At 42.2% G+C, this 25,821-nt stretch overlaps 1 protein-coding gene across 6 annotated transcripts in view; it reads right to left on the minus strand.

Annotated features, from left to right (window-relative positions):
* Nucleotides 1-25,821, minus strand: part of LOC120940114 (sodium channel protein type 5 subunit alpha-like) — a 494,846-nt gene that overhangs the window by 145,328 nt on the left and 323,697 nt on the right. For all 6 annotated transcript variants that reach the window (XM_040352763.1, XM_040352761.1, XM_040352760.1 and 3 more), the window contains one exon: nucleotides 10,702-11,181. In XM_040352763.1, the coding sequence (XP_040208697.1) occupies nucleotides 10,702-11,181 (480 nt within the window). The remainder of the gene's footprint in view (nucleotides 1-10,701; nucleotides 11,182-25,821) is intronic.

Here is a 25,821-nt window from a genome sequence, read left to right on the forward strand (position 1 = left end):
GGAACTTCTCCCAGCATCAGGAGGCCTGCGTGTGTGCATAGCAAAAGGACAAGCATCATTGTCTGCTGTGACTCATCCAAACAATATTGTCTTTAAAAATGAAGGCGGTAATGATAAAGTCAGAGATGGCAGGCACACAGCTGTTCATTCATTCTTCTACATAGGTATAATTAAATGCTATAGTACATCCTGATTTCAAGTAGGAGTCTCTGCTTTATAAGATAAGCTAACAAGCCCCTGATGATAAAATATCGAATCATTGTTGTCCTTAAAGTACCTGTTGCAAGGCTTAATTGCATATGAAACTTTAATTTCAAACCAAAAAGTCAATGCATGTAATGTGTAAAGCAACAAGAGGAGTTAGTTCAATTTACTACATGTTATTTGTCAGAATTACCAAACGGATTATGTGGTTAGCAGGGCTTTTTTTCAGGGGGATCTTGGTGGAACTTAGTTCCACCACCTCTGGCTCAGACCCTTGGGGGGGCCTGCTCACCATAATCACTTGTAAACACAGAAGTCCGGTTTCTGTGTTTACAAGTGATAGCTCTGCACTCTGAGCGTAATCCTGGTATTTAATGCCCCTTTAAGACCCTCCTACTGTTCGTGAAATTTGACTGACCACACCCACTATTTGATGTGATTTAAGGGGGGTGTGTGGGTGAAGGAGGTTTTGGGGGGGTCGTGGTTGAGTTCCAGCACCTATTGTTTGAGAAAAAAAGCCCTGGTGGTTAGCATTCCAAAAAGTGAATCACAGCTGGCAGTTGATAGTGCTGTTAAGAGATGCCAGTCCATACCAAGCCCTGAAATAGGTCTTCTATTACATCTCATTGGGATTCTAATAACATCCACTGCTCAAGTTCTGAAGAAGGGGGAGGCCTTTCCCCTGAAACACCTTGGATGTTTTTGTTGCTCCTAATCAATAAACATTGTAAAAATATCTTTAAGTGATATGAGAATTTGTACTATACGATCTTCAATACCCATCCCAGGGCAGAAACTGGATGTAGCATAAAGGGATTGTTCACACAGGAACTTCTGCTGTGCATCTTCATTGGGATTCATAACAAAAGGACCAAGTAATTTTTTATAGTCTATAAAGCATGTTTATTAAAATATGTTAGTCTCTAAGGTTTTTATAAAAAGTGACCCATAGCCTGACTGTTAGGCCTCGTACACACGGGCAAGAATCTCGTCAGGAAAAAAACGTTTTTCCCGGCGAGATTCTTGGCAAGAATCTCTTGCCGCCCGAGTGTACACACTGACCTTTTCAAAAGAACCACGGTTCTCTTGAAAAGCAAGAACGCGGTGACGTCATCGCGTACGACGAGAATGCGCTCGTCACATTCGATGCCGTCGCCGCCATCTTGCTTCACCATACCTATGCCGTGGAAGCTACCGCGCACGCGTCAAAGTAATTTCGAGCATGCACAGGTTTCCACAGCGACAGGTAAGTATATACACTCTCAGGTTTCTCGCCGGGAAACAGGCCGACAAGAATCTCGACGAGAAAAAAGAGCGCAGGTTCTCTATTTTTCTCGTCGAGATTCTGGCCAGATTTCCTGACGAGAAACCTGAAAGCCTTGTACACACAAAAGTTTTTTTGCTGGTTTTTGCCGAGAAAACCGGTTGTGTGTACGAGGCCTAAATCTCATAAATTGGGACAGTTACAAACATCATTGCTAAGTGCTTAAAAAAACAAGATGACAAGCTATAGTGTGTCTGTTATGGTAATCACACTTCCTAATTGGCTTCCTCGCTAATCTGTGGGATCTTCATTTCTGATTGCTTTTAGTAATGACAATATGTTATGAAGGAAAACTTCACAAGTATGCATGCAGTGGGCTAGGTTGGGCTGTCTTTTTTGGCACTGCATAGCCTTTACACCAACACCAGTCTACTGTATGTTAAATAATTCCAGAGTGTATTCGTAAAAAATCAAATTTGTTCTCCTAAACCTATCAGATCTGAAAATAAATTTGTTTGCATCTTGGAGATAAGCTTTATTTAAGATTGTAAGCTCTAAAGAGCAGGGCCCTCTGATTCCTCTTGTACCAAATTGTATTGTAACGGTACGGTCCGCCTTTATTTTGTAAAGTGCTGTGCAAACTGTTGGCGCTATATAAATCCTGTATAATATTAATAATAAAGGTGTAACCTTTGGGCCTTGGAGCAACATTTGACCTGTGCCCCTTCATGTAAAATCATTTAAAATGGAACTAAACTCTAATATTAAAGAGTTGTGAGCTGGCAGGCTCTTTACTGTAGAAGAAACATGCAATGTCTCTTGTGTAATAAAATAAATCTACCCACCTGCTCACAGTGTTCTGTAGTGCCTAGCTAAGCTTACATTTCGACACAGTTCCTGTGTACCTGGATGGCTTCACTCCTGAATATGTGTAGGAGTGAACCTCAATCCACACCGGCCAAGCAAGATGGCCAAAGACCTACACCTGAAAGAAGATGCCAACGCCGGCAAAGGACCAGCAAAGGTAAGCTCTGACAAGTTTAATTCCACTTTAAGTATATTTACCTTCAAAAGTATTTTCAATATTTTCAAATCTAAAGATTATATTAAAATACTGTATTACAAGGTGATCCCGCCACCCAATTATGCTCCTACGTTGTGTCACCCTGTGCTTCTGATTAGGACTACAAGCGGCTGTTTTACTATGCTAGCATGGTCCATTGATGTCACTATCAGAAAACCCACCAAAAGAAAAGTGTCATATAGCCATCCCCTGCATTCATGTAGATACAAGTGACTGGAAATAAGCTGCAGAAGATCAACAGCACTGAGAAGCAAAATAGAATAATAGAATAAAAGAATAAAAGAAAGGTGAAAACCTTTTAAATAAAAATATGGCAACTGATTAATGATGCATAGGCCTTTAAAGAAGATCTTTAGTTTAGTTTGTTTAAACCATTGCCCAGCAGATTTTTCAATAAAAAAAACAGCTCTCAGGTACTCACTGAAATACTCACCTTCTCTCTGGTACTGTCCCCTGCAGACTCTCTGCTCCTGCAATTTGCTACTGGTCCTCTTCTGAGTTATATGATGGCTATCATCATTTACCCTATTTCCTGTGAGCTCAGGCTCTAAAGAACATACCCTTTGGAGTAATGCCACGTATACACGATCAGTCCATCCAATGAGAACAGACCGATGGACCGCTTTCATCGGTTAACCGATGAAGCTGACTGATGGTCCGTCGCGCCTACACACCATCGGTTAAAAAAACGATCGTGTCAGAACGTGGTGACGTAAAACACAATGATGTGCTGTTAAAAACGAAGTTCAATGCTTCCAAGCATGCGTTGACTTGATTCTGAGCATGCGTGGATTTATAACCGATGGTTGTGCCTACTAACGATCGTTTTTTTCCCATCGGTTAGGAATCCATCGGTTAAATTTAAAACAAGTTGCCTTTTTTTTAACCGATGGTTAAATAACCGATGGCGCCCACACACGATCGGTTTGGACCGATGAAAACGGTCCATCAGACCATTGTCATCGGTTTAACCGATCGTGTGTACGCGGCATTAGTTATCATGTCGGCATGTTCTCTCAAGCCTCGTACACACGACCGAGGAACTCGACGGGCGAAACACATCGTTTTGCTCGTCGAGTTCCTTGTTAGGCTGGAGGAACTCGACAAGCTAATTTTCTCCATTCCCGTCAAGGAAATAGAGAACATGCTCTCTTTTTGGCTCGTCGAGTTTCTCGACAGTTACCTCGACGAAAATGTACACACGACCGGTTTCCTCGGCAAAAAAATATCTCCCAGCAAGTTTCTTGCTGGTTTTGCGGAGAAACTCGGTCGTGTGTACGAGGCTGTCAAAGAACTCGACAAGCCAATTTTCTCCATTCCCATCAAGGAAATAGAGAACATGCTCTCTTTTTGGCTCGTCGAGTTTCTCGACAGTTTCCTCGACGAAATTGTACACATGACCGGTTTCCTCTGCAAAAAAATATCTCCCAGCAAGTTTCTGTAGAGCACTACTGTCACTACAAGAATGTTGATCTCTGCAGCATTTAGGGCTGCCTACCTTCAATTAAAAATGAGGAAGGATCTTGGGATGTCACAAGACCAGCAAGAAAAAACATGGATTTAAAGTAAGTGTAAAAGGTATTTCAATTTAAAAAAAAAAAAAAAAATGCAGAGGAGATAGGGGGAGATTGAGATGTATGCCCTTGTATGCATACTGTGTAGTCAAGGGGTCTGGTAGTGTAAAAAGCACTGTCCACTGTACAGATTACTTTACATGACATATCTTTAGCCAATCTCTGCTTCTCCCAAGCCTGTCCAAAGAAAAAAAAAAGAAAAAAACACCCTGACAAATTCACTCTGTCCTGGCATGGAATCTGACATGCTTTGTTGAGTGATCCCCAACAAAACAAGTACAAGCACTCCCCCTTGTTCACAACTGTCCCTTTCACGTGCCCATGGCCAGAGAATTTCAACTTTGTACCATGACAGGACGAATCTGTCAGGGGGGTAGTATTTTTGGACAGGCTTTTTTGAACAAAAGAAAAGCAAACAGAAATGTTACTCCCTCCCCATCCAAGAAGAGCAGAACTTAGCTACTACTGTGACAGGGTGGAAAAGCCCACTGTGCATGCACCAGTTTTAAACAAGGGAGAGCGCTTGTTCTTCTAGACTGGATTCACACTGATGCGAAATGGATGCGATTTTCACTGCATCCAATTTGCATGACAGGAGACTGTGACTGGCTCTCAATGGAGCTGGTTCATAAATCTCCAGAGCGGCCATGAAGAGCAATGCACAGGAGTTCTGTTTGTCTTTGGCTCCGTTTCAGGTCCGAATTCAGGCAAAAATGTGGGCATGATTTGTCCCTAAAACAGAGAACAGGGACGCACCTGTCAGCAACAATGTGAACCCAGCCTCAATGACAGAAGGGCCTTTATTTTGACATGCTTGGGGTAAGCAGAGATTGACCTATAGGTAGGACATGTAAACTGAGCTGTATTTTTTAAGCCTGGCAATGTTGTTAACACTACTGGTGCCCCTTAACTGCACAATAATGTTTTCTAAAAAGGTGCACTTAGGTTTAGGATCCATGACCACTGACCATAAAAAATACTGCTTTTATAGGCATCTTGCATTTTGTTCTCCAGCCTGTAGAAGCAGCTCTATGTTAGCCTATGTGTCCTTGCACATTACTGTAGGTATGTAGGCATATTTTTAGAAGAGCATTTAGAGGCAAAAAAAAAAAACTTGTGCTTTTGAGAGGAGCAGAAAAAACATGTAATGCTCATAAACGCGCATAAATGTGGTGTTTAGGATCGTTCACATGTTCAAGTGTACATTGAAAGATGAGCAGAGGGGAATGTTTTGGGGAAAAAAACACTTGTAAAAACAAATGCCCATAATAGCTCATAAACTTTTGTGCAATATAAGCCACTATGAGCATTTGTATGCCATTTTTTATGCCCCTAGTGTGCATGGACTCTTATCATACGGGCTGTCCCTCCAGTCTCTTCTATGGAGCAGTGGATGTCAGCGGACAAATGTCTGCCAACACCTGCCGTGTTCCGATTTGATCCTGTCCACCATCCATCCAGTAGTCTTTTTCCATCTGATTGCCCCATAGAGGAGACCCGTCATCCACCTGCCCAATGGGGATCAGTGGCGAAATCCCCCGCTGAGCAATCAGATTTCGCTTAGCGGAGGTGGCCGTGTGAAAGGAGCCTTAAGGAGACAGCAAACTGAAATGCTACTTGATTTCTCTGTGAATGGTAATGCTGAAGATTACGGCTGGCCATACTTTATAACATTTTCTTCTACAATATTCCTTTAGAATTACCAAAACCATAAAATATGAGGTCAAACCTAAACACCTTCAAATTGTATGCAATCAAACAGGACCTTGCACTACACAGGAAAATCTAAAAGAAACTTAAAGGGGTTGTAAAGGAAAAAAAAATCCCCTAAATAGCTTCCTTTACCTTAGTGCAGTCCTCTTACCTCATCCTTCGATTTTGCTTTTAAATGTCCTTATTTCTTCTGAGAAATCCTGTCTGTAACTCCACACAGTAATGCAAGGCTTTCTCCCTGGTGTGGAGTGTCGTGCTCGCCCCCTCCCTTGTGGGGGGAGGGGGTGAGCAGGAAAGTCAGGACGCCCACTAACACACAGCTCCTTTCTCTATCTGCAACTTAGAGAGCGTCCTGACTCTCCTGTATTCCAGGGGAGTGGGCGAGCACGACACTCAACACCAGGGAGAAAGCCTTGCATTACTGTGTGGAGTTACAGACAGAAGAACAGGAAGTGAGGATTTCTCAGAAGAAATAAGGACATTTAAAAGCAAAATCAAAAGATGAGGTAAGTGAAGGAGGACTGCACTAAGGTAAAGCTATTTAGGGGGGAAAAAAATTACCTTCACAATCCCATTAAAGGAGTTGTAAAGGAAACATTTTTTTTGCTGAAATTACTGTTTACTGGGTATAGAGACATAATAGTTAACTGATTCCTTTTAAAAATGATTAAAAATAGATAAAAATCAATCATATAATGTACCTGCAGTTTCTAGTTTCGTTTTTGCATGTTGTTTCCTGCTTCTGTGATGTGCAGAGCCACAGGGCCAATACAGGGCAGTAATGGTTTGGAAAACTAAACTGATTGGTGCTGAGGGGTTTTAGACACACAGTAATCACACCTCCTTGATTAGTGACCACAGAGAGAAAGCTCCCAGTACTGTGGTCATCAGGAAACAGACAACCAGGAAGTGTGGAGATCAGAGAAGAATTACAGCAACTTGAGAGCAAAAACGAACAATGAGGACATAAAAACAGCACTGCATTAAGGTAAGGGAAGCTATTAAGATAAAAAAAAATTCTTTACAAACCCTTTAAGGAAACTTAACCAGAAAATTGTATGCAATCAGACAGGACCTTGCACTACACAGTTGAAGGTAAATCTAAAGGAAACTTAACCAGAAAATTGTATAATTATACGGGCCAGCTATAAGGGGAGCAGCAATTATACTGGAACCTCATGAACCAAAATCCGTTGCATTCTTCAAATCCCCAATAAATTGCAGGACAAGCTGTACTTGTTCTATTATTAACACATAAATGAATATGTAAAGTGTGAAATTACACCTTTTATTTGTTGTGTAGTGGCATACGGTTGTAAACCTTCAGTAACTATAAGCTGATTTCTGAATCCCCAAGAAAGTGATCGTCTCATGTCTTCTTCATTGAGCGGCTATTAAACCCCCCATGAAGCCTGTTTACTCGCATTTGTTTTAGCTACACAAAGTAAAGCAGCTGACAGGATGCATCATAGATGAAATAGCACACCTGCTGTAAGAAACACAAGAGACTCTCAAGCAGCCAAATCAGGAAATAGTCAGCTCGCCTCTTGTTCCATGATGAGAGGATATGCTGGGTGATACTGAAACATAGCTTTATTCTCTATCACGTACTGGTCAAGGTCACAGGAGAAATCTGCTTACACAATTATCCACTGCTGTCTCCTACTGCTAGGTATATCCCGATATTCAGATTTCAATGTGGAAAAACTGTTTTAATGAACTGAGTTTAAACATCAGACATGAAAAGATAACATGACTGTTACAGGATCACAAATAGGAAATCTTGAGATTTGGCAGGAATAATCCTCTGATGATATTGATCTAATGTGATTATTTGTCTGCCAACACTGTAAGGAAATCAACAGTTGGAACAGCCAAAAAGTATCACAGTGGATTAAAACGATACTGAGCTTAGACAGATAAAACAGATTAGCCATCTCCCACACCTGGCTAAGCATTTCACACTTTTAAACAGAAGCATTTGCAAGTAGAACGACCTGCATGAAGATTGTTAAGGGGCCAGTCCACAAGTTTAGTTATAGGTCGAACATTGTAGTTGGATTTAGACACTGGCTTCTTATGTCTTGGAAAGAGGTGTCCTCTGAACTCATCTCTAGCCAGACTCATTCCTGCCCCACAGCCTGTCTCTTTGTTTACGTGAGCTGCAAGGTGAGAAGGACCTGGCCCTCTGCTCAAAAACGCTTGGTAAATATGACATAAAACAGGAGTGAAAAAAGATGCATGCTGTAAATAAGTTGTGCAAAATTGAAGGAATCGGCAGCTGCCGGCATCCTTAACAAATAGTAAACAACCTGGTTGTTAAGAAACAGGCAGCCGCCATGCCCTAAAAGCTGATGAGTCATCAGCTGGCAGCAGGGTTCCCCACTGACAGCTGAATGTAAAATGAAAAAACATGTTGGCAATAAACATTAAGAAAAAAACAGCGTTGGTTCCCCCTCAATCCATACCAGGTCCTTTGGATCTGGTATGGATTTCTGAGGGGAACCCCTAGGCCAACATTTAAAAAAAAAATCATACCAGACCCTTAGCCGAGCATGCAGTCTGGCAGCTCAAGAAAGGGAGGGGATGAGCGAGTGCCCCCCTCCTGAACCATACCAGGCCACATGCCCTCAACATGCCAGGCTGACCTGCCAGGCTGCATGCTCGTATAAGGATTTTCTATGGATTTTCGGAAGAATCCTTGGCAATTTAAAAAAAAAAAATCTGGCGTTGCTGTTCCCCTCAAAATCCATACCAGTCCAGAAGGTAATTTATATTGCCGGTGTTTCTTTTTACATTTAGCTGGAAACCCTGCTGATGACTCATCGATTGTTAAGGACACGTCGGCCACCCAATTTTTAACAACCAGCTAGTGACAGCCTGTGGTGTAAGGACGCCAGTGGTAAGGTTTTCACTACTAAAATACAGTATGAGTTCATAAAATAACTAATGCTGTAAGATACCATGGAACTCAAAATCAAAAAAGTCCGACAAGAAAAGTAAGAACTCTGTTTAAAGTGGGACAAAAAGCCTAATATTAAGAGAAACAAAGGCTTAAAAAAAAAAATTATACACAGTTAAGTGGATGGAGCATCGATTTAATGATGCATCTGTCCCCCACCGCCTCTAAAGTAAGAACTAAATTGGTTGTAAACTCTTAAAATTTTTTAAAAATACAAATAAAAACCTGCAAAACAAAGGCATAATGAGCATAGCATAGCATAGCATACTAGCTCATTATATATAACTTAACTTAGCTTGAAGCCCCCACAGCCGTCCTCGATCCCCCCTCCGGCCACAGACATCTCTCCTGGAGCTTACTTCCGGGTGTCGCGGCTCCGGCGCTGTGATTGGCCGCAGCTACGATGACGGCCACAATGAGCGCAGGAGCCGCTGGTAACGGCACAGCTAACTGAAGCAGCGACATGACGTGCCATTGCTTCAGTGCGCATGTGCTGATCACTTCGGCACATGCAGACACAGGGGGATATATCCTAAACTGTGCAGGTTTAGGAGATATCCAGGGTAGCTACAGGTAAGCCTTAATATGGGCTTACCTGTAGCATAAAGTTCGAAAAATGGGTTTACAACCACTTTTAACACTGCTGATTGCTCAGTTCTCCCCACTGCTCTAAGTAAAGAGCCAGGACTGTCAGTCTCCAGCTCTCTGCTCTCCCCCCCCCCAGTGCTTACTGGAGCCCTGGGCTGTGGAGGGAGTGGGAGGGGCTGGCTTAGGCTCTCAGCGGATCACCAAAAGGCTTAGCTAGGTGGCGGTCCAGGGTTATGGGTGGATCCCGATCATATGGTCAGAATCTTTTCAGAGCTGGACCGTATCAGTGACATCAGCCGACAGCAGACCTTAGCCTGCTATCTCTTGGAAACGGGTCACAGGAGTGCAGAACAAAAAAAGCTTTGGCTATACATCACCTTTAACCTCCCTGGCGGTATGATTATGTCAGATTTTTGATGCTGAAAGCGGTACAATTATTTTGCATGGAAATTTGGCCTTTTGTATTGTAGACCTGTAATTCTTAGAAATAACTTGCTTAAATCTGTCCAAACAAGAGTCTAGTAGACTATGATAAAGTTTGAAACACAAAATCATAAATCATAATATAATAACCATAAATAATTATTAAAAATAATAATATAATAATTATAATAAAATTAATTTCCCCACTATCCACTATCGCTCAATTCTGCACGTGTTCTTATTTACTATCGCTGTTTTCTAGCTGTCTCAAACCACTTTTGACATCATTTATTATATAAAAGTGCATGCAGGGCACTGGACACACCACTAGGGACAAAGGGGATGTGTAATTATTTTATACAGTACTGTAATCTGTAAGATTACAGTATACTGTATGTATCGTGTGTTTTTATTTTTTTGAATTTGGCGCCGATCTCTGCCCCCCGTGCGTGGCAACGTTGCAGGAAACGGAGCTGGCGGCACCCGGGCACTGTGTGAATCGAGCGGGGAGACAGCTCGCTCACACAGCGGGGAGACATTGCAGGATCCAGGGGACAATATAAGTAACTTTGCCTGGATCCTGCAATGCGATCCAGAGTCTGGCTTGGGGATACCGCTAATGGCACTGAAATTCCACCCCGAGCCAGACTCGGGAATACCGCTAGGCAGGTTAAAAAACTGTGAACAGGCCGGCACTTTATTACTGAAGAGACATGCAATATTCCGGTGGAACTGAAAACCCATCAGTTAGATCTTTGCTTGGGTCACAACGAAGTCAGATGGTGTTTTACCATTGTGTGGACTAAGACCTTAAATAATAAATCTGGAGCAGACATTTCAAAGCCATATATACAAAATTTAATAAAATATCACGTAGATGGGAGCTTACCTCTTTACTGATCTCAACATCTGTGAAAATACTCTGTTCATCTTCTTCATGATATTCTCCATCAGATTCGCCAAGAGCGATGGGAACACACACCGAGAGACGAGGGTTGGCCATGTAATCATCACTTTCACTAACAACATACTTTTCCCCATTTTTTGCAATGCCTCCATTGGTATTATTCCCTTCCCTGTAATCCTTTTCTTTCCCAGTGCTACTCATATTAATGTGATTGTGCAGATTGATGTTGTTGATGTTCCTGTTCTTCCTTGAAAGGTTGGTAATGAATGTGTCCCCAGTTTTTTTGGGCTTGGTAAACAAGTTGCGGAAAAAATCGATAACAGTTTGTTTGGCAAAGGAAATACCCTTCTGAATCCTTGCAATCGCTATCTGAAGGTTGTTCATTTCACCATCCTCATCCGGTGCACTTAAGTTATCCGCGCTGAACGAGCTAAGCAGGAGAGCCAAGAAGAGGTTCAGAACCTGTGAAGACATAAAAATACAGTAAATACAAAAATGGACACATTAATTAAAATAAAAATGTACTTATAAATATAGGGGTTGACATCGCTGAAGCCAAATCTCTTACCATATATATTATGACAAAGGATTTGTAATTTTGAACAGTCTTATGACTTACATAAATCTAAACCATACTTAACAGCCATGCAGATGAAGCCACCCTTATGCCGCGTACACACGATCGGTCATTTCGACAACAAAACCATATATATATGTATATCTGTGTGTATGACTGTGTGTCCCAAGCGTGTCGAGATCCTACGGGATAAAATGACCGCACCAGCCAAGCAGACGCCGGAAAAAGCGCCTAGAGGCGATTCAGTTCGCATTTGTAGCCCTTTATAAGTCATTCATTCAAAACCATGGATGTTTGCTCAAACTTGTCTTGCATAGACACGGTCACACAAATGTTGGAAATTCCAATTACCAAGAACACGGTGATGTACAACACGTACGACGGCACTATTAAAGGGAAGTTCAATACCAGTCGTGTTAGTAAAAGTTTGGTGAGAGACAATTCACGCTCTTCAGCCCCGTGCTTTTCAGTTCGTTACAGTGTGACGAATGTGCCATCTCCATTACGAACGCTAGTTTTACCAGACCGAGCGCTTCCGTCTCGTACTTGATTCAGAGCATTGGATGGAAGAAAATCCTGGACTGCCGCACTACTTAAAACGATGTCTTTATTGTACAAATAAAATCCAAAAAACAACCAAAACGATGCAGTCAAAAGGAGATGAACAACAGGAAAAAGGTGGCTGACATGTTTCACATCATGCTGCTACTCAGCTACGAGTAAGCATCACATGATGTGAAACACGTCAGCCACCTTTTTCCTGTTGTTCACTTCATTTTGACTGCATCGTTTTGGTTGTTTTTTGGATTTTATTTGTACAATAAAGACATAATTTTAAGGATTGCGGCAGTCCAGGATTTTCTTCTATCCAATGCACCTGTGCATAGCCAGCACCTTTTTGGTTTAGTGGGACGGAAGCAAAGCCAAGGGATCAGCAGTTTTTAGAGCGGTATCATTTCTCACTTGCTTCAGAGAATGCGTGGAATTTTGTGCTTCGGAATTGTCTACACACGATTGGAATTTCCGACAAGAACTTTTGTTGTCAGAAAAATTGAGAACCAGCTCTCAAATTTTTGTAAACCAGCTCTCAAATGTCCGATGGAGCCTACACACGGTCGGAATTTCTGGCAACAAGCTCCCATTGAACATTTGTTGTTGGAAATTCTGACCGTGTGTAGGCGGCATTAGGCTCCATTTACACTTGTGAGATTCCAAAGTTGCACCGACTTTGGAGTGCAGTTTGAGGAAACTTTGGATGGGTGAGACTTGGATACGACTTTGGCTTTTACCAGTGATAATGAACAACTTTTGCACAACTTGCATAACATTCAGGTCTGACTTTCATGCAACTTTTGAGGGTTAGCATTGAAGTCTATGGCCCTCAAGTTGCATGAAAGTCGGATCAAAGTATTGCATGAACTACTTTGAAGTCGCTGCAACTTTAAGTCACATATATAAATGGTTATAATTGGAAAACATGGGGAAAACTTGTCATGAAAAATTAATGTCCATAGCTGCATGACAAGCATGAATGGAGCCAAAAGGGGGATATCAGACCAGCACTGAGGGGACAAGCTCTTTCATAGGAATTTGAAGATGTAATATAATAAGCAGCAGAAAATATTAAAAGTGATTGCAGGAGCATCTGAAATTGCTTTAGAAAATGTGAAGCTCTCTCATCCATTTAAGCTTTACTGCTAACTGTTAGGTTGAGTTAGATGAAGCCTATGCTTCAGAGGATGTGGGTTGTCTACACTGACCTCCTTCTGAAAATGTAAGTTTTTTTTTTTCCTTTTTTCAGCCGCCTTGCTGAAATATTATATATTGAAAACGAACATACCATTTAAAAAACCTTCAACCCCAAACTTTAAACCTATCCATGTACATTTACTATCTCTGCGACAAGTAGGCTGACCAAAAAGAACAAATGTACTACAAAAGGCTTTCAAAACATTCCTTACAGCTGAGCTCACCCATTACAGAGGAGTGAGACACATATATCTGACCATATATGATCTAATTATGACACATTAGATAAAAAGAAACTCACATCTTTGAGAACTGCCCTTCACCTTTATTTTATTATGAATTTTCTGTGATTTCAGTATAACAATTACCAAATATTGTAGCTATATGGATTTTGGTTTTTAGATATATAAGTGCACTTGGTAAATATCAGGTACAAGCTCATAGTTTACAAGAACGGATGGAACTAGTGTAGAAAATTACGCTTACTTTTTCTTTCCTTTTTTTATTTTTTTATTTGTATGGAATTGGGAAGGGTTACAGATTCGTTAGAAGTTTAGTACTATGATGGTATATCCGTTGGAGTAATTTATTTCCCATTACATTTTGTCTAATGAATGCTGGAAATTAGGTGATATCTCTCCAACATAGACACAGACAAGTATAAAAACTATTTTTTGTAGTAGTGTAGGGAAGGGATTACTAATGGCATATAACAAGAGAGGAAGTGAGGAGAAATCTCCCAAATGGTTACACATATAGCAATAAAAGAATGCCATAAGTTCTCTACCTCCCACCCCCTTCCTCACATTATCCAATACTGAAAATAAAAGTTTTATAGTTCTACTTGCAGCCACATTGGATGGGGGCATTGAATGATTTTCTCCCGTTCAGTCTATGGGCCAAACAAGAGAAATCTAAATGTGTATTGCTAGCCTAAGTTTAACAGAAAAACTGATAATCAGAAAATCAATTAGCTACTTATACCAATGAAGCTTCCTTCACGGTTTGCTATTTAGTGATACTAAACACACACTGTTTAATTTACATTATCCCTTCTATTTCTGTATGTGGATGATGACACTGTAATTATTTTAATAAAAACATCCAAGTACCTTTTTCCTAATCAATTTAAGGCTCTAACATGACTCAGCTCTTTCCCAGCCTGTCTGCAGGGAAACATAAGCAGGAGGAGCTTCTATTAGTGATAAAACACTAAAAGGAGTTTAGTTCCACTTCAATGCTTCACTACCATCACTAACATGGTCTCAAAATATCAACCAAACCGCTCCATTCAGTCCTTCCAAGACCTCCTGCTCTCTAGCTTCTTGTACCCTATTTCCATGTTTTCCTCCAGGACTTCACCAAGCTTCTCCCATCCTTTGGAACTCCCTACCCAATCTGTCTGACTATCTCTTAATCTATGCATCTAGAGGCCCCGTACACACGACCGAATTTCTCAGCAGAATTCAGCCAGAAACTCGATCGGAGCTGAATTCTGCCGAGAAACCCGGCGTGTGTACACTTTCGGCCGTGGAAGCCGACGAGTTCCTCGTCGAGCCAAATAGAGAACATGTTCTCTATTTCCTCGTTGTTCAATGAGGAAAGTTGGCTCGCCGAGATCCTCGGCGGCTTCACACAGAACTTGGCGGCTTCACACAGAACTCGACGAGCAAAACGATGAGTTTTGCCCGTCGAGTTCCTCGGACGTGTGAGGATGATCCCTGAAAAACCTTCTCTTTAAAGAAGCCTATCCTACTTCTAACTAATACACTGTGGGCCAGATCCACAGCCAGCCAGCGCAACGTAACTTTTTCCATTTAAGTTACACTGCCGCAAAGTTGCCAAGTTAGGTGCCGATCCACAAAGCACTTACCTGGAAATTTGCGGCGGTGTAACTTAAATCCGTCCGGCGCAAGGCGGGCCAATTCAAATGGGCGCAAATACGCAAACGACGTAGAGTTTGAATTTTCGACGCGGGAACGACGGCCATACTTAATAGGGCTTAGTCAAATAGGACTCAGCCCTATTTTTACACGGCGTAACTCGACGTAAACGACGTAGCATTAGAGCGACGGGCCCGTCGGAGCGTTCGTGGCTGCAGCTGCATTTCTTGCATGACAAACAGCTGAGTCTACTTACAGCCTACTAAACAAGTCACCCTATAAAAAGGATCCCCTTTATGCCTCTCACTACTCCTGAGGAAGTCACATGATAGTGACGAATGCGCATGAGTCCACTGAGAGGTATCGGAGGTGACGTTGGCGACAGATTGCCCCTCTTTTTACATGCTCAATTGTATTTTGAATTATGTGAGTACCCCTGTCTATTTTCTTTGAGAATTAAAATTTTTAAAACGGTATCACACCATCGATGCTTTATTTCTTTGGGGCGAGAAACTGACCAATCTGGGACGAGAACTCCAAGGAGGACCTGCCGTTGTTGGATCAGAGCCCATCGAGAGAACCATCTAATGTGGTTGGATCTATATGCTGTTACCTTACAGCAGTAAGGTAAGGGGACATCCTTACTTACCCTAAAAGGATCACTGGATACCCATTCCCCTCTCACTCCATATTGCGGACCCACACTTGCACTTTTGCTTTCTTGGACTGTTGAAATTTTACTTATATTTATTTTTTGCTGATATTTTTCAAGCCCTGTTGATGGACTGTTTATCACCAGTATAGGAGTGTCACCTAGCACAGTTACTTGGGAATTTTTTTGCACCATTATTTATAGTGTATTTCATAACACTAAGAGGAACCTGTGGAGTCATATGGTTTACACCAGTACTGTTATTGTTCACTGATCATTTTATATTTATTTTTATGCTGATGCCATTTGGGCTATATCGCTCCTCATTTCAATTACACCTTATCTGCATTCCCTTCCCCCACCTGCTTATTCACCTATCCATTCACCACTGATTAGCGCAGCACTACCCTCCCCATTATCAATTGCTTATGGTTTGATACACCTTTTAGTGCCGCAGCTGTACCTCCACTTCTCCTCACTTTCATTCCCCCCCCCCCCCCCTTTTTTTTCTTTTTTTTTTCCCCTCCTTTGATAAGCGCGGTAATATCCATTTTTCCAGCAGTGGAGTCAAGGTTTGGGTGCTCTTCCCCAGCAGCCAATCAGGAGGATTGGGCCTCGCTGTGCATGCTGGGGGAGGGTATTTGTGGGGCAGACGCTATTGGTTCTGGGTCTGTTTTTCTTCGTCCAGTGTGGCACCCACCTTTAGGGTGGCCACATCACGGCGCCCCAGCGTTATGGCCTACCTGGCCGGGCCATGCGTGCCACACAGTGTTCCTGGTTCCGGGGCCATGTTGGCCTGGAACATCTGAGCAGCAACGGGGACCCAGTGAGCGACTGGGTTCCCACTTTTGAGGATCCCAAGCGGTAGTGCTGTTCGGTGGGTAGTCCGTCTGAGGAGCGCCATTGAGAGGCTGGTGGTCCAATAGGATTTCGACAAACCACCGGGGATCAAGGTAACCGGACACTGAAGGATTGATCACCTGTCAGTCGGTACCTGGGCGACATAAAGAAGGAGATCCAGGCATAATTCACTTAAGGAGGATTCCCTTCGTAACTACAATCAGAGAGGGCCTTTGGCAGAGGTGTCTCCCTAACGTTCTCCAAGGAGGGTCTGTGGCAGAGACTTTTCTTCAAGTTCACTAAGGAGGGTCTGTGGCAGGGACTTTATCCTACAAATGTTCAAGTGATGCTCCGGCTGCCAGGTCAGTGAGAGAGGCCTGTCCGGGTACACTAAACCCACTCAGGCAGCAGTGGTACGGAAAGTGTTACATATGGGAACAGGACTGTTCCAAATACTACGCCTGAATCTGCTGTTCTCCTTTTTCTTACAAACTATATCCCTTTCATCACCAGTTCATTGTTGTTACCCGGCTGGGTAATAAAGAGCACAGCAAAGACACTTGTTGCGGACATTCTTTTACTATTGCTATATGCACCATTCACCCCTAGGAATTCGGAAGAGCCACAAGGTAAATGTGCCACCCAAAACAACCAGCAGCTCCTCCTGGGGTAGTGCTACACTTGCTTCAATATATTTGATTAGTTAATATTACTTGCTGAATTTGAAATAAAAAATTCAAGCACACCAGTGAAATTATCATTTTGAATTCTCTTAAATGCTAAATTTTTCTCTCAGAGTTACTTGAATTGACAAACACTCTGTTCGCGCTTTCCTGGGGAACAATACAAGCAAAACACTAGGTATAATTACAGCTAGCATGGGTAACCTTTATTGCAAAGTGTAGCTGGAAAAATGACAATTGTGCTAAAATTGAATGTTATAGAATCTCTTTATAGCTCCAATAGCATGTTCATACAAAACGCCATTTTAGCTGGCCACCAGCCCGGACATGTGACTAGGTAAGTGTTCTGACTTCTATTCAAGAACCCGGAGGAGCAAAGCCTTCAAAAATAGATTTGGACAGAAATAGAAGCACAAGAGGGGAAAAAAAAAATACATATATTTAATGTCACATATGTTCGTATTCTGCACGAGGAAACAAATAACAAGACTAAGAACATATTTTCGTGGTACCACTGAGTGAGTGGGAGTCAGTATTCAGACTGAACAAATGGTAATAAGAGAAATGTTTCAAAATGGAGGCTGCATGCTGCTTTCTTTGATCCATAATGCACTGTACCCTGTGAAGCCTTAATCTGCGGTATTGTGCAATAAATTGCTGGGGTGCAGCATGGGGCTCCTGACCAAAATGTAAGCATGACTACATGTTTGCAGCTTGATACTCGGACTAAATGAGAAATGTACATATATATTTTTTTTTTATGAGCTTAAAAAAGGTGAAAATCAAGAAGCATACTATTAAAATCAGCTCAGGATTTTGTGATCCGGATTTGGTGAAAATAATTTTAATGCTGAACTCAATTTTAAGCAAATATTGTCTAATTACAAGGGCTTGTATATTCTAACTTGAAACTTAGTGTGCTTTGTGTATTTTTCCAGATCTGAAAATAAATCTAGCACTAAACGTTACCTCTTGGCAGCAGCTTCCTGTAATAAAGACTGGCCACTGCCAATTTTGGGCCTTGTGCAGGGTGACTGGTCTTGTATCCACTCCCCTGTAGTTTTATGCAGGCAGCCTGTAGTACAGGGGTGTCAAACTCAATTTCATTGTGGGCCGCATCAGCATAATGATTGCCCTCAAAAGGGCCGGTTGTAACTGTAAGATTAGATGTCCAGCCCCTTACCTTACATTAGATGTCAAGAGTCATCCCACCATCAGAAGTTGAGTCCCCCACTCTCCCTTACATCACAGTGCACCCCCCTTCCCTATGCTGCTGCTGGGAAGAATCTGGATCTATTGCTTGAAAGCAGAAAGTAAGGACCAGAGGAGGGCTGGAGCTCTTCTGCAGCTGCAGGAGAGGTGCGAGGGCCACATGAAATGGCCTGGAGGGCCGGATTTGGCCCATGGGCCTTGTGTTTGACACCTGTGCTGTAGTGGGTGGACCTCTGCACATTTACCCTATGTACGTGCAGTGATAATGTCACTGCTAATTTTACATGGGAATAACTGGGTTTGTGTTATTTGACTGCTATGCAAATTCTGCATTAAAATTCCATTTAAATCCCCTCAAATGTGCATGATTTCCCTTGTATGAAATATATATATATATATATATATATATATATATATATATACAAAGAGAGAGAGAGAGAGAGAGAGAGAGAGAGGGTGAGTGCTCAGCATAAATTAATATACCCCCTTTGAAAAGTAAGATTTTAATGAATGCCTCATTCCAAAACATCCACAAAACAAGATACGACTGAATGTGGGCTAGATCCGACTGGCGTACGTCTTAGTACGCCGTCGGATCTTAGGTGCATATTTACGCTGGCCGCTAGGTGGCGCTTCCGTCGATTTCCGCGATGAGTATGCAAATCATCTAGATACGCCAATCCACAAACGTACGTCCGCCGGGCGCTATTTTTTTACGTCGTTTACGTTAGCCTTTTTTTGGCGTAACGTTACCCCTGCTCTATGAGGCGTACGCAATGTTAAGTATGGACGTCGGGCCAGCGTAGAATTTTACGTTGTGTACGTCGTTTGGGTAAAACTTTCGCGAATAGGGCTTTGCGTAAATTACGTTCACGTCGTCTAGGCATTGAGCGGGCGTAATTTAATTTGAAAATCCAACGTGATACTGAGCATGCGCGCGCATGCGCCGTACGAAAAAAGCGTCATTTACGTGGGGTCAAGCTTGTTTTACATAAAACACGCCCCCCTGTTCATCATTTAAATTTCGCGCCCTTACGCCGGGAGATTTACGCTACGCCGCCGTAACTTTAGAGGCAAGTGCTTTGAGAATACAGCACTTGCCTCTCAAAGTAGCGGCCGGGTAGCGTAACTACGATACGCTACGCCTGCCTAAAATTACGCCGGGCTACGTGGATCTGGCCCTTTGTGTTTATTAAATAATGAAATATATTTAAATGCTGTGTCCTCCTATGCTAGGGAAGTGTTTCACACCAATTGCAGTACTATAGTAAAAATGTCTAGCTGACATGCTCTTTGAATAGCTTAACATCCTTACCAAAGTCACATCTTTCCACAGTAATTGCTTTGGGGAGGGAAAGTCCTTGCTGCCAGGTCCCCATTTCCAATACTGACCATCTGGTCCATCCACAGGGATACGAAATTATAAATTTATTATGTTTATATTACACCACCACCATTCACCATTCAAAGTATTCTCCGACAAGTGATGCTTAGATGTCTAATGTCCCTATGATAGTCCTAAAAAGCCCCCCCCCCCCACACACACACACCCATGTAGATACCATTCATGGTGGTAACTAAATTACGCACTCCAGTGTGGCAAGGCAAGCGTTTTTACTTTTAATCCTCAGAAGCACATTGAGATTATCGGATGAATGATTGTCCATTTTTTTTTTTTTTGCATGCTAGCCTCCATATTGAAAATGAAGAGGTTACTAAAGTATGAAAATTCTCATATGACGGAATAAGAATTTGTGATGTAATGTATTGTATTGTATTCGTGTTGTATTTTTGGAAACAAAATTGTACTGAATAAATGGAAATTGTACAATCTGGTATTGTACGAGAAGATTTTTCGTGTTTCTTTTATGATAATTTTGGAAAAAAGCTATGTATTAATGATCAGATTATCGGCTTCGGAAGTGCTTTTTTTTTGTAGATTTTCTGATTGTGTGTACGGGCCTTTATATTTGTAACTCCATAAGTTCCACGGTTGCTCCAAACTACAGCCCACTTACTATAAATGTATTATCAATCAGGCTTCCATTCATTATGCCGCATACACACCATCACTTTATGTGATGAAAAAAAAACGACATTTTCTGTGAAGTAAAAAACAACGTTTTTGAAACTTCAATTTTCAAAGACGAAGTTGCCTACACACCATCGTTTTTCTCACAATGCTCTAGCAAAGCGAGGTTACGTTCCACCACGTTTTTCCATTGAAGCTCGCTTCATAAGTAGCTTCTGAGCAATGCGCGTGTGTAAAAACGTTGTTTTAAACAACGTTTTTTGCTACACACGGTCAATTTCTGTGAAGTAAAAAACAACGTTTTGAAAAATGACACATAAAATTGAAGCATGCTTCAATTTTTTTTTGTCGTTTTTCAGAAGACATAAAACAACGTTTTCCCCCACACACGGTCATTTAAAGTGACGTTTTTAAAAACGTCGTTTTTTTTCATCACATAAAGTGATGGTGTGTATGCGGCATTATACTGGAGATGAATGTAAAACCACAGGGGAATACTGCACACCAACACACTATGAATTAGGCCCCTTTCACACTGGGGATGGAGGTGCGCTGATGGTATAGCGGTGCTATACCGTCGGAAATGCAGCGGAATTGTGGCGGTATTTGGCCGATAGCGGTGCGGTTTTAACCCCCGCTAGCAGCTGAAAAAGGGTTAATACCACCGGCAATGTGCCTATAGCTGCGGTGTTCCATTGTCTTCAATGGGAAGGAGCGGTGGAGGAGCGGTAAACACACCGCTCCTCTCACCGCTCCAAAGATGCTGCTAGCAGGACTTTTGGAGCAGGCCTGCTAGCGCATCGCCTCAGTGTGAAAGCACTCGGGTTTTCAGGCGGTATTTAGGCGCTATTTTTAGCGATAAAACGAAAGGGGTCTTAAAGTTCCTGCAGTGGTCACATTTATGCAGGTTTTGTATAAAGAACGTCTATTTCTCCAGGAAATGCCTTTTATGATGATCCATTGTTACTATTGATACACTATTTTATGGCTATGGGTTGTTACGATTTATCTTTTGACATTCACTACTGATTACAGGAAACATGTTACAAAAACTTGGGTAGACGATCAAAAGCAGATATTGTACTTCTCCTCTCTATTTAAGTCTATCAATCACCCTCTTCTGGTCACTTGCAAAGATGTAAATGGTGTTATAAATAGCATATAATTATTGTGTAGGATCAGACAGAAATGATTTAATAGAGGTTAAAAACTTTCACTCCGCCATTTACTTTTTTGAATGTAATTGCTTTTCAATAAAATGTAGGACAAAATTGCTTCCTCTTAGCACTTTTTGTCAAAGCGATACAATTAATGCAATCTTCCAAATGTCACTAATTTTAGGATGTGCATTTACCTATTCAGTGGGTGACTCACCTATTGTTACAATGCAGACAGACACGGGTATCAAACAAGTTACAAGAATTCACTCAGAAAACTAATAAATCTACTTGATCATTAACCACTTCATGTTCCCCCACAGCAGATCTGTGCCATTAAAAAGACTTAAAGCGGTTCTCCACCCTAAAGTGAAGTCCCGCTGATGGGAACCCTCCCCCCTCCGGTGTCACATTTGACACCTTTCAGGGGGAGGGGGGTGCAGATACCTGTCTAAAGACAGGTATTTGCACCCACTTCCGGCCCGGCATTCACGGGCAAAAGACGGGCATTGCGTCACATCCCGTCGCCCCCCCCCCGTTTTGTGCTGGGAACACTCGGCTCCCAGCACACAGCGAGAGCCAATCGGCGGGCGCGGCGCGACTCGCGCATGCGCCGTAGGGAACCAGGCAGTGAAGCCGCAGCGCTTCACTTCCTGGTTCCCTCAGCGTGGATGGAGGGGGGAGCAGCAGGGTGACGAGCGATCGCTCGTCATCTGCTGCGGACGGCGCTGGACTCCAGGACAGGTAAGTGTCCTATTATTAAAAGTCAGCAGCTGCAGTATTTGTAGCTGCTGGCTTTTAATATTTTTTTTTGGGGAACATCCGCTTTAACTGCATTCCATATGAATCCATATGAAGCTTGCGTTAAAGTGTTACTAAACCCAGGAGCCTGCATTCACTATATCTGGCCTCCCACAGAACGTGGAAATGCAATCATTTTAGTAAATATAAAATTAAAAATACCTTTCCTCATCAGTATATAGCAGTCTTGTGACTTCTATCAGTGTCTGGTTAAAGCTTGTAGGAAGTGTTGCCATACTGCACTGGCTGTCCGATCAGGATGCAGGACCCCTGACCCTCTGTCTAGACAGTGCTGATTGGCCCTGTGCTGATCATGTGCACTCTCCCAAGAAAAAAAAATCTCTAGAAATACACACCAAACTGAGCATGTGTAGCCAGACTCCAGTAACTCTGTCTTATCCTGACATGTTTTGGAAACAATTTAAGAAAGGGAGGTTCTGTGCATACAGGATCAAACAGCATTTAACCACGTAGGTTCCACAGTGAGTATAACAAGCATGCTTTATTGCATATACACACTGATTTTACTGTTGTGGGTTTAGTAACACTTTAACCTCCAATCAGTGCGCTGAACTGCAGACTATTTAAAACACATAATCTTTATTTTCAGAGTGGCTAGGCAAAGTGTTGCTAAAGCGTGGGGGTTAGGTAACCTGAAAATATGAAGGTTAAACTAGAAAACTGTGTATATCCTATTGTTGTAGGGATCTTCCCTAATAGCCCTTGGTCCTCACTGCACTATGAATAGGCCTCCTGCTGTCAGACCTCGTACACACGACCAAGTTTCTCTGCAAAAACCAGCAAGAAACTTGCTGTTTTTTTATTTTTTGCAGAGGAAACCGGTTGTGTGTACATTTTTCGACGAGGAAACTGTCGAGGAACTCAATGAGCCAAAAAGAGACCATGTTCTCTTTTTCCTCAACGGGAATGGAGAAAATTGGCTTGTCGAGTTCCTCGACAGCCTAACAAGGAACTCGACGAGCAAAACTATGTGTTTCGCCCGTCGAGTTCCTCGGTCCTGTGTACGAGGCTTCACATCAGTTCTCATTAATTTTTTTGTTACCACAATCAACGCTAGCCCCTGCGTGGGCGGAATGATAGTATGTAAACTGAATCAAAACATTTCTAAACAGAAACTAGAAAACTGCATGGTATTTTGTCAACAACAAAATGGTTTCTGTTCTCCATGATAAAGTCAAGAGATTCAGAAAATTTCAGGCTCCCTGGAGAATTTCTAAGTTCATTACAGGCTACCTAATCTTAAATTGAGCATAGGATGCAGTGTTTAGTGCCTAGATGTCCTGATTGGTTCAGCTTTTCTCCTTCCCGTCCCTATATTGACTCTCCCCTACTAACCTACTACACTCAACCACTTTTTTCCCTTTTGGGTATTTAAATTCTCTATTTGCTCTGACTCCTCCTGAGGTACAACTACGTAAATACATCACAACCTCTCTGTCAATGTACAGTCTAAGCAATTAGGCACATGCCAGTACACAGTGGGGTTGATTTACTATATTTTTTTACTAAAACTGGAGAGTGCAAAATCTGGTGCAGCTGTACATGATAGCCTATCATCTTCTAACCTCCACTTGTTCTATTAAAGCAGAGTTCCACTCATTTTTCTGTTTATTAGCAGCTACAAAAAATGTAATAAAGTGTAATAAACACACACTCACCTGCCCCATGGTCCAGCGTTGCGGCCACACAAAGCCTCGCTTCTCTCCCTCTCCTCTTCGCGGTGCTGGAATTGCAAGTGTGGGCACCTGGCTATGACAGCTTGCGGCTTCACAGCCGGGTGCGCACTGCGAATGCGTGAGTCAGGCTGCTTGTCCTGAATGGCCGATTGCACGGAGGGAAGAGGAGAGGAGGAGTCACCTAGGCAGCACGAGCGTTAGTGAGAACTGGGTACCTATCAAAACTAGGTACCCCCCCAAATGACATGCCAAATGTGGCATGTCAGGGAGTCAGGAGTCCTTAAAGCGGAAGTTCCACTTTTGGGTGGAACTCAGCTTTAAGCTTTGGCAAAAAAAAAAAAAGAATGGAAGCGGATTGGTTTCTATGCAGGGCTGCACCAGACTTTGCACACTCCAGTTTTAGTAAATCAACCCCATTTTATGTGCAGGCTAAGGCTTCACAATGTGCAATGCCCACAAATACTGGAGTCTATGTCCATTGTGACTTGACACAGAGTGCACAAGGGTACAGAAATGGCTTGCTGAGCATTTGGGTGTACTAAACCATTTGTCTCAATAAAAATCTTTTGTACCAAGTACCAGGGAAAGCTCATATGTTCAGTGCATAAATAGCTGAGGTTGTTTTAGAAGACATTGGGTCTAATTTTCTAATAGGGATGGGCCAAATGACCCCCTGTTCGGTTCGCACCAGAACTTTAGAACATCGCGAAAAATCAAAAGTGCTCATTTTGAAGGCTTATATGCAAGTAATTAGAAGTACAATGGTTATGGGGGTCTGGGTACTGCCCTGGGGGTACACGTATCAATGGAAAAAAGTTTGTAAAAAAACATAATTTTTAAATGAGCAGGGATTTACTGATGCTTAAAGTGGAAGCATAAAAATTAGAAATAACAATTAAAATGAAAAATTCCTTTCAACATCGTGCCTGGGGGGTCCCATTAGTCTATCTGTAAAGTGACACATCTGAACTGTGTATAGAAGCTGCTGCAGCAATAACTGCATTTATAAAGCCAAAAAAATGCAAGCTTTCTTTATTTTGTAAGCAACAGCTTGGAGAGTCAGTCTGTATGAGGAGGCCACAATGTAGGGCACTGGAAACAAGATTAGAGACTTTTTGGATAATTTCTGGTGTCTCTTCCACAGACTTTGGATAGAAGTAGCATGTGCGTAAAAATTGGTCTTTGAGTGTTGAAGGTGCCTTCACACCGTAACCCTACAGAGGTACTCCTAAAGAAAGCAAGAATTGCCTTGTTGTCAAAAATGTTAATGATATGCACCTGTCAAACATGTGCAGAAAAATTGGTCTTTTGATGTCTATGGTGCCTTCACACCGTAACCCTATAGAGGTACTCTTGATGCAAGCAAGAATTGGCCTTGCTGTCCAAAATTCTAATTATATGCACCTGTCAAACAGGTGTGGAAAAATTGGTCTTTGGGTTTTAATTGTGCCCATGAAACCTACACCAAAAAAATCTTCCAGATGAAATCAATGGCCACAACGATAGGCAGCCTAGAAGCCTGCAGAGATTCCACATCCCAAAAACACTTAATCAGCGGCATCGGCATCAAGGACTTCATAGCTGCTGGTAATCCAGGACAATTTGATAAATGTCAGACGGTCCATGGAGTCTTTGAACAGACTGCTTCTATTATCAGTAACAAAACCTCCAGCAGCACTGAATGCCCGTTCGGAAAACCTGTTGGATGCAGGGCAGTCCAGCAGCTCAATTGCATACTGGGCAAGTTCTGGCCAGTGGTCTATTCTCATGACCCAGTAACCCAGTGGATCGTCAACTGGAAAGCTCTCCATCTCTATTT

The sequence above is a fragment of the Rana temporaria genome, chromosome 5 (genome assembly GCF_905171775.1).
Source record: "Rana temporaria chromosome 5, aRanTem1.1, whole genome shotgun sequence".
Taxonomy (NCBI): domain Eukaryota; kingdom Metazoa; phylum Chordata; class Amphibia; order Anura; family Ranidae; genus Rana; species Rana temporaria.